Raw genomic sequence first — 10,025 nt, forward strand, 5'->3', positions numbered from 1 at the left:
CCGCCCGCCCGCAGCTCGGGCCCGCCTGCGCGGAGACACGGGAGGATGCGCAGCGCGGCGAGCGTCGAGCTTGCGGCCGCCTTTAACACATCTCGCTGCCACGCGTGGCCTCTCATCGTAGGCTGCAGGCGCCGGAGCGCGCTGCCTGCGGGACGGCTGGGCAGCCGGCTCTGAAAAAGCCGTACAGGCGTTCATCCCCGGGCTGGGAAGAGGGTTCTGCTTAGCCTCCGTCTTTCACGGAGGATGCGGAAGGCACGGCCATGGAAAAGAAACCGCATTTCGTTAGGAGGGAGCTTCTTCCCAGAGAGGTGCCATCCATCTCGCTGGCGTTACTGCTTGCGGCCGTCCTGCTCCTTAATGCCCTTCTCTACCTGTACCTCAACAAGTTTTCCAGCTCTCTGGGACGTGTCGAAACGGACTCTGGCCTCTGCCCTTTCGGGTATTTCAAATTCGGAGCGGTGAAGAATTGTTCCCCATGGCTTTCTTGTGAGGCCATAAATAGGGAAGTCAGGAAACTCAAGTGTGTTGGTGAAGGTGCTGTGAAAAAGGTGAGTTTGGAATTTCTTTCTTCTCTTCTCTGGATAAAGAGCTTTCACATTTTGCTGGCTAATTAACGCCAGCACTGCTGTTATGATTATCCTCTCAGCAGCTAATTACTGTAGGCATCCGGGACCATATGGCTACTGATAAAGCAAACACAACAGGTACAACAGCATAACCTGGGCCACCTCTCTGACACCAAACGACATCCAGCTACACAAGCAAAATCACAGATTGGTACAATCCTGGCAGAGTGAGACTGGCTATTTGGGTGATATAAAATAACTTAATTCATATGCATTGTCCATTCCAAAGAAAACGTAGGAAATTGTGATATAACTGTGGCATCGGAAGGGGCTTGCTGTGACAGGTACATGGCTCTACCTAAAGCTGACTGTGCCTGGTGACTGTAATTTGCAGTTGTGACTAACCAGTCACAGGAAGAGGTCAGCAGCAGCTGGTAGGCGTTCATCGAAGAAGGCTCTCCACGTGTCTTATGTATTTCTTGTGTGTTCTCAGGTCTTCCTTTCTGAGTGGAAGGAAAAGAAAGTGGTCCTTTCACAGCTCACCAACTCAGAGCTGAAGGAGGACTTTCTCCATGGACTGAAGATGCTGAAAGCCCTTCAGAGCAAGCATGTTGTCCGGCTGCTTGGCTACTGTGAGCAGCAGTTCACAATCCTCACCGAGTACCATCCTCTTGGTTCACTGAGAGGCCTGAATGAAACTCTCCACATTCCCAAATACAAGGGCATGAACACCTGGCATCGCAGGCTGATGCTTGCTATAGACTACGTGAGTGTCATTCGGTACCTGCACAGCAGCCCCCTGGGCACCTTAGTGATGTGTGACTCAAATGACCTGGACAAGGTTCTCTCCCAGTATCTCCTGACAAGTGACTTCCACGTTCTGGTGAATGATTTGGACGCTCTGCCTCTTGTGAACAGGAGTGCTGGCAGGCTGGTGAAGTGTGGTCACAGGGAGCTCCGGGGTGAGTTTGTAGCCCCTGAGCAGCGTTGGCCCTATGGAGAAGATGTGCCGTTTGAAGATGACCTCATGCCTCCCTATGATGAGAAAACAGACATCTGGAAAATCCCAGATGTCTCCAATTTTTTCTTGGGCCATGTTGAAGGAAGTGATATTGTACGACTGCATCTGTTTGACATCCATGCAGCGTGTAAGAAGAAGGACCCGGCAGAACGGCCCTCTGCCCAAGAAGTCTTAGACACCTACAGGAAAGTTTTAACTCTGCTTATTCGGGAGGCAGCCATGCCTAGTACTAGAGAAATGTTATAGTGAATCATGAGGCAAACAACATACTGGTGTTTTAAGTTAATGTCCTTCCTATTTATGTAGCTTGCCTGATGGGCAAAATCTCTGTCCCCAAAACTGAGAAGAAAAGAACAGCTGAACTAGTACTTCTTGATTAAAAGAAAAAAAAATCCCCCCAATCCAAGAGCTGTGCAAGCTTTCCATTGGCATGTTCAATCTACCATTGGAAGAGGAGAAGGGAGAGAAAGGAAGTTGTGTGGGTGCAGGGGAAATTTGTTCCTTAAGAAATGATAAATTTTCTTTTGCAACATTTACACAAAAAATATCTTAAAAAATAGAGAAAAACAGCTAAAAAAATATTGGTCTAGTTAACTTGTTGGTGAAGAGTAGAGAGCAGAGATCCATGGCATGCCCCCCACAAGCTTTGTGCTGATTACTGTGGCTTGGGCCTATGCTGTATCCACAGAGCCCTCATCTACTTTCCCACACAGTAAAAGCAGTGGTCACTCAGAAAGGAGTGCCCTGTTTCACTTCAGGTTTTGGTGAGCCCCAGTGCCAGAGCTGCAGTGGCAGTCTGTCCTTGCTGCCTGGGGCATTGGTTGTTTTTGGAGCTGTATGGCTGTTACTCCTGTATCCCACAACAGCAAGTGTGTGGCCACTTTTGGAAGCAAGAAGATGATGCAGATTCTGAAGAGTCTGCTTACAGACACAGGTTCTTGGTTTTCAAGCCTTTGTCCTGTGGTATTCCCAGATGGGCCCTTTAGAGATGAAGCTGTCAAATGCAAGTCTCTCGCTCCTCTGTAATCCACAGAAATGCTGAACACTTTGGAAAAGAGCTGAAGTGTTGTGTCTCTTTTTTCATTCACCTATCTATCCTGGCTTAGTGTCATCATGATTTGATGGAGAGGAGAATAACAAGGAACTGAAAGAGAATGTGACTTCCACAGCAATGAGCATTAAACACGAGCTTTGGAAAATTCCTGTATTCAGAGCATACAACTCTATTCAAAGTCCACTAAGGATAGAGGAAGGCTGCTAAAAAGTAACCTTTTTGGTGTGTTAGGAAAAAACTTGAGGTAACCTACATGGATGTAACAGCCTGGTACCAACAGCTAGAGAGGAAGAGCAGTGATGCCTTAATCCAGCAATAGGCTGTGTTTGGTGGGACTGGGATCCAGGATGTAGTCCCCTTGGTGAAAAAACAGGAATAATATGAATGAGAAACACAGACTCCACCATTGTCCACCCGAGGACTTTCTGTGCTGTGGACTAAATCTTTGAAAGGCCTAAGAGACAACTTCCATATTGTGACCTGAGAGGTGATTTGTAAGCAGAGAAGTACACTGTCCTTTTTGCTCCTTTTTGAAGAGTTTGGTTTGTTCTTGTCTGTGCTGCTATTCCTCTGCACATAAACAAGCCATGTTCTGACTGCACTGAGATCATGCAGTCATTTCATAATGTGTAATGTTCAAATCTTGGTATCAGAATTTTATAAAGGGGAAAAATTTCCTGCAAATACGGAAATTAATTCCTGATATCATACAATACAAGCTGCTGATTATGCCTTTCCTTTCCCTCTGGGCAGTGTGTTTTCTAAATTAGACTTTTGCCATTTTCCATTTATTCATTCCTTCCTTGCAGCTTTCCTACTGAGGTTGTCAGGAGACAAAGCTTAGTAATCAACTTCTCCAAAAGAGAGCAGTGATTGTGGATGCTTTGGGTTTGTTTTGGACTTTGACTCAAAACGCCTAAAAGAAGCATGGGGAAAAGAAATGCTCTGTTGAAAATGCATCACCCAGCCCATGAACTCTTGACTTGTTATTATTAGGGTTAGAGTTCTACAGTTCCAGTATGAATACAGGATGTGCAGCAGTTGAAAAGTCTCCTGTTACAGCACCTTGAAGCCAGGGATAAGGCTTTAAGGGGTCAAGAGTCACATCTTCTGCATGTTTTCCCCACAATAATTTGTTACCTTTTGTTAGCCATCATGTACACTTGAAAGGGAAATCATCATCTGATGGCTGTAAATAACCACTCCATGAAGGGTTTTTAAGAGTGTAGCAAGGACAGACAAGAACCTGACAAACATCTTGTGCTAGTCTCTCTTGGTTAAGACAAGCTTCTGCTGGGATTCTTGCCCTGTTGTGTACTGTTGTACCTTGCAAACAGCCATATTAATTTCACCAAGTGAAAAAAATGTGGAAAATTTCTGGTTCGGAATAATTATCTTGCCATGGAGATGATTCCCTGTTCCTGGATGAAATAGTTACAAATTTTTTAAAAAAGAGTTGTCTGCCTAAACATTCACCTTGAGCAGTGGCTTCTCCATGTCTTTTTCCCATTCCCTCTCCTTCAGCTTGGTTGTTGTCCGGCATTGTATTTCAGCAGGAATAAATCAGATTTGTTCTGGATACAACATTATGGAGCTGCAGTTTCTTTTTTGGGATGTTGTTTCTGTCTGTGAGGAAACACTAGATGGCAGCATGAAGGTCAGTTTAGAGTCAGTTATTAGCAGCTGCCTCTGAAGCCCAGACATAGGCAGAATCTGGCCTTGCAGCCAGTATTTTCCTAGCAAACTTCCCTTAAGGATAAACTCCTTAAAGATCTCATTGTGTTTGCTTTAGTGAGTTTGAAGGAACAAGACAGATAGATATAGGGACTGACCTATTGACCACACATGCTACTTCCCCTTTAACTTGCTGGTGGTCTTTGTGTGCTTTACTGTCTGTTTCTATCTCTCCCTGGTGAGACCAAAACCAAGTTTGCATGTCACCTCCTTCCAGATGTTTGTACCCTATGCATCTTTCTATTCTTCCCTGCTAGATCCTTCTGCAATCTCAAGATTGCATGAATCCATCCAATCCTTCCCACATTTCCAGCTTCTTTTCCCTTAAAGGGAAAAGGCAAGGCATGACAGAGAGGGGAAAAAGAGGCAGGACAGCCCTACATGCAGTAGTCTCCCCTCTTTCCAGTTCTCTTTTCTGGGCATTTCAGTCTTTACCACCAGTCACAGCCTTTGATAAACATTCAGGGACTTTGTTGCCTCAGTACAAGCAGTTCTTGTCTGTCCAGTGGAAAGCATCAGAAGATGAAGGGCAGGAAGAGGCCTGTTCACAGCTGGGAGCCTGCAAGTCCCCAGCCAGCTCTAGACCTGTGGCCATGACCTCCCCTGCTAAGACCACTGCCACAGTTCTGCCTAACCTCAACAACAGCTGCTGGTTCTCATCTCAAGCTCTGATCAAGTGTCCCACATTCCCTGTCTTTTCCCACAAAAGATGCTTCTCTGGCAATGGTCATTTTCATGTTTCTTATTCTATTACTCTTCCATCCCAAAAAGCCAGTCAAAGAAACTGCACAATGATGCAGGTCACACAAGAAGGACAGTGAATGATGCTTATCTCCTTCAGAAAACTTCAGAGGAGGTTCCCCAGGCCACCTTAGGTAGTCAGTACCGAGGCAGATATGATCCCAGTCATTCCAGGGCTTTTGTTTGCTGTCATTATCAAGATGAAGTCCCTGGGTCTGGCCCCTTTCCAAGGGTCAGGGCAACCCTTTTGCTGAGGTTAGTGTAACCACCCTTACCCTTCTCTTTTGGGCAATGCCTCTTCTGCCATCCCTGCAGCAGTCCCACAGTGTATTTCACCCACCCAGCTGCTAGACAAAGAATCAGAGCAGAAGCCCTCTCCCAGACTCAAGAAATAGCCTCTGGTTCCCAGACTGAGCTCTGCTGGGACACTGCTGTGCTAGCAATGGAGGAGAGCAGGACTCTGAGGCCATGCTAGCTGAGCCTGCTGACAGTCTGGCTGTGGGTGGCAGCTGAGTTAGGGCCCACTACTGCTGTGGTGCACTCTATCCTTGGCCCAGTGCTGTTGCCAAAACAAATTCCCAGTGGATTTCCTACTAAAGTTTAGCTTTTACCAGGCAGGTTTGTACTGCAGGTTATAGAATGGAAACCACCTCAGAGGTCTCTGTCTCAGAGCAGAGTCCCAGATTCAGTTCAAACCCACTGCTCCTTTCATTTTCTCCTCAGAGCCATCCAAAGAATAGCACTGTCAAGGTTATGCTGATTTCCTTTCCAGATTGCCTGCTGGCTGCACGCTTCTGGGGGGTCAAGTCTGATGGAGCATTTCCCGTTTTGTACTATGGATTTCAGAATTCATCCTGAAAGCACTCCTGTAACATTAAATCCTCCAGGGATGAGCAGCCTACATGGCAACTCGTTTCTATGTTTGACACCATCAGACGTAAAAAGTAGCGCATGAATATCTGCACCAGCTGTTGTGTAGGTCTGGGTAAATAGGGAGGAAGTAAAATGGACACAATGTATTTAATTGAACATTTCTTTGATTTTTTTTTCTTTTTGAAGGATCCGTTGAAAATCTGTGTTACTCTGTATTTAATAGAGTGGTAACTTTTAAATGTATCACATGTTGAGAATACCGCACAAAGTTTTTGAAATTCTGTCACAATCTCTAAAATAATATTTTCCTTTCCACATAAACAAAATATCAGATCATTATCTTTGTGAAACAGAGGCAGTGTTGTTTGCCAAATATAATTTGTGAGCTATTTGGCAGAATATGCAACTGTAAACCGATTCTATCATTATGACTGTAACGTCTTACCAACAGTCAAGAGACCCTGGGAACAAGAAAAAAGTGGTTCTCAAGTTCTTCTGGCGTGATATAATGTTATATTTGTAGAGTCCAACCAAATAAATTATATGCTACAGGGTACTTTTAAAAAAGGAAAAGGATTTTGTGGTTTTATTTTAATTGAGGCACTGTATACTTGAGATGACCACAAGGTTTCCAATAATTGTCAGTCTCTGTTCAGAAGTCTATAATCCAGTATTTATCAGGATTAAATGGTGAATATATTTACATTACAGTGATATTTATGTATCAGCAATTTTTGATTCTGTTTAGCTCTGGGTAACTCAAAATGCATTAAAAAAGATGTATTTATATATAGACACACACACACACACACACACACACACACATTCTTTGGCTATAATTTTTAAAAGACCAAGCTTATTGTTTCAGCATTCACATTTTGGATATGGAGTAACTGGATTTTCAAAACTGATAACATTCAGTAGCTCTCAGTCAAATTTCTAGTAGATGCTGGATGCTAATGACTTTTGGAAAGTGAATTCTTTCACTGTAGAAGGGAAAGAAGCTGGAAGACCCTTTTCAGCAATTCTCTTGATAAATCTATGAGACTGAAGTGAGTACTTTTATCAAGTACACTCTGGATTTCTTTGTGGAATGAATGAAGTCTCCACAAAAGTTGTGATTTTTAAGTGTTTTTGTCCCTAAGAGCTCATTCCTAGTATGGAGGGAGAGTAGGGTGCTGTGTCTAACTCAAACTGAACCCCCCCAGGCTTATTTGCCTCTAATGTTGGAAATCTAGCCACTAAGCTTGGGTCTCCATTAATTATGTTTAGCTTATGCCAGTGCCATATGTTGTCATTACATATTATTAGTTTGGTGCCTACAGGCTTTGGTCAGGGGCCAGGATCCTGTAGGTCAGATGCTATAAAGGCACAACACAAAATGCCAGTCCTTGCAGCTTTTGTACAAGAAAATATAAAACAACTTCCATCCTCATGCATGAACAGCACGCACAAGTAGTGGTCATCCCATCCTGCCTCATCCAAGCCACAAATAAATGTGCTACCTAACCTACATGGACAGGTAACACAACTTCTCACACAAAATTGCAACTGCAAGGACTAACTGTGCTCTGACTGAATTCAAGAGCAGCTTGCATTCCCACTTCTGAACGTGATTTAGGAGCCCAAGACTGAAACAAAAGCCCAAGATCTAAAATGAAATAACAGTGTACCAGGCAAGCTAACCTGTAGGCCTAAGAGTCAGCCAACTTTGCTGTTTGGGGCAGATTCTTCAAGGAAGTCATGCAGAAGGCCTGCACCCCCAGAACTCCTATTTCTACAGTCAAACAGGGGGAAGATCACCCCTTTTCCTCAGGTTTGCAAGGCTGTCACACTCAGGGCAGCACCAGCTGTTGTGCTCCTCAGTCTAACCCTGTCCTATCCACTGATTCACATTTACTAAATTCAGAGGGATATGTGGAAGCAGAAAATCTGTCTCTGCCCGTCTTTTAGGTTGGGGGCAGGTGGATAATCAAAGTCAGAAATCAAGCATTTTATTCAATCAAATGAACTAGGCAATGCTGAGTGAGGCACTCTGTTTCTGTGTGCTGGAGGCTGCAGAGGAGATGCCAGAACCTGAGATCATGCTTTGTGCAGGCAGGCCTTGGTTCCCTCTGCATGGGAGGCTGTGGGTAGAGTCCTGGGGTGTCCCAGTTCTTTCCCAGCTTGGCCAGAGCGAGCTGCAGGGTTAATACAAACAGTGTCTTTAGTTACAGCTTAAATACAGCTTCTCTGCTCCCCATCCAAGGGAGCCTGATCTCAGCTGAGGTCTAGAGACAGTAATGCACTATAAAGAGCACCAAAGTTACTTACATTTGTTCTTTCCACTTTTCTTCAAAGATGTGTGATGCTTTCTTGTCAGGCTTGTTAGCAGAGAAGTTCAACATACTAAAAAAGCAAACAAAAAGCCTCAACTTCACAGGAAACTGCTTAAAATCCCTCTGAAACCATGCTTAATTAAATGTCTTTTGTCGTGTTGCATAAGTGACTTTTTTAAAAATCTCTCTTAGTGGTTTCCACAGTTCTGTGCATGGGTTCCATCCCAATTTAATGACCTAGAATTATGTCTAATTGCTATTCTATCCTCCTTTCCCACACCATGTGGGGCAAGGAACTCTTCTCATGTCATCAGTGCATTAGGTTGTTTTTTTTTTATATTGTCATTTTCACTCATATTCTTTTATGTCCTGATCTAAGGCCTCTTAAAATGAATCTGTTCCATACCATGGAAAGAGAAAGACTTGGAACATCTCACAGTGAGAACACAGCTCCCCAAAGGATAGAATTTCCTCAGGCTGATTAGACATCTGCAAAGCAAGTGCCATCCAAATGAGGTGTCTAGACTCCTCGCACTCAGTAAGGGATCAGAGCATTTCCCAGGCACAGGAGGCATGATTCTGAATGTTTGACACAGGTTAAATAAATCGCACCCTAGAAATACTTGCGTTTTCCACCTTTATTGTCTTATAAAGGGTGAGGATGGATAACCATTCCCCAAACACATGCTGAGCAGAGGGACATGGACCATATCATTGATGTCTAAATTGTAACAGTTCTAGTATCTGAAGGAAGCTATGGCAAAAGGAAGTATCAGGGGCAGAGGTGGATAGAAAGAAGCAGAAAGCCCTAGCGAAAAGCACACCTAAACTGTCATGTAGCTCAAACATTCCACATCAGGCATTAGGGAAAAAATTTGTGTGTGTGTGTTAGAGCAGCCTAGTTTACCTGCATCTCAGTAAGCAGTTCAGAAAACCTTTCCAGGTTCTGAGCTGAAACACTTGCTCTGCCAAAGCATAATTCTAGAATTATGCTTTTTGGCATCAGCAACATATGGACCATCAATAAAGCTATGTTATTCCAGCATCTGACTATCCAGCGACACCCAGTTTGGTACCAAAAAAAAAAAAAAAAAAAAAAAAAAGAAACATGAGGGAGGAACATAGGCTTATTACATAAAATCTAGCGCTCTTTCTATTTTGACAAATTTAAACGGTCACATTTAGTTCCTACGTGAAAAGCGAGAGCTCATGACAATCTGAACCTCTTCTGAAAGAGACATTGCTTATTCTCTCTATGGCTCCCTGAAAGGAGCTTCTACCCGGGTGAGGGTCGGCCTCTTCTCCATGGCGACAAGTGACAGGACAAGAGGACGTGGCTTAAGTTGTGCCAGCAGAGGTTTAGGCTGGACATTAGGAGGAATTTCTTCACAGAAAGTGTGATTTGACATTGGAATGGGCTGCCCAGGGAGGCGGCAGAGTCCCCCTCGCCGGGTGTTTAAGGAGAGGCTGGATGTGGCACTCGGTGCCATGGTCTGCTTGACAAGGCGCTGTTCGCTCAGGGGTTGGACTCGATGGCCTCAGAGCTCTTTTCCAACCTCATTGATTCTCTGATTTATTTCACAGTGCACAAGCCCAGGTATCCCACAAACCCGGCGCGCCGACTCTCCAAATGTTTTCCCGCGTATACATTTTGGCAAACAGCGGCATTAGCGTTCCTCGGCACAGTTTATTGTCAGCTCTAATACGGCGCTTCGCCG

The 10,025-nt window shown here is 44.4% G+C and overlaps 1 protein-coding gene across 1 annotated transcript; it reads left to right on the forward strand.

Moving 5' to 3' along the window:
- The first annotated feature begins 6 nt into the window (after positions 1–6).
- Positions 7–4,225, forward strand: POMK (protein O-mannose kinase). The gene is made up of 2 exons (XM_005418155.2): positions 7–548; positions 1,060–4,225. The coding sequence occupies exons 1-2, from the start codon at positions 261–263 to the stop codon at positions 1,831–1,833; spliced, it is 1,062 nt and encodes a 353-aa protein (XP_005418212.1). The 5' UTR covers positions 7–260; the 3' UTR covers positions 1,834–4,225.
- Positions 4,226–10,025: the final 5,800 nt, after the last annotated feature.

Source organism: Geospiza fortis, unplaced genomic scaffold (genome assembly GCF_000277835.1).
Source record: "Geospiza fortis unplaced genomic scaffold, GeoFor_1.0 scaffold11, whole genome shotgun sequence".
In the NCBI taxonomy this organism is placed as follows: domain Eukaryota; kingdom Metazoa; phylum Chordata; class Aves; order Passeriformes; family Thraupidae; genus Geospiza; species Geospiza fortis.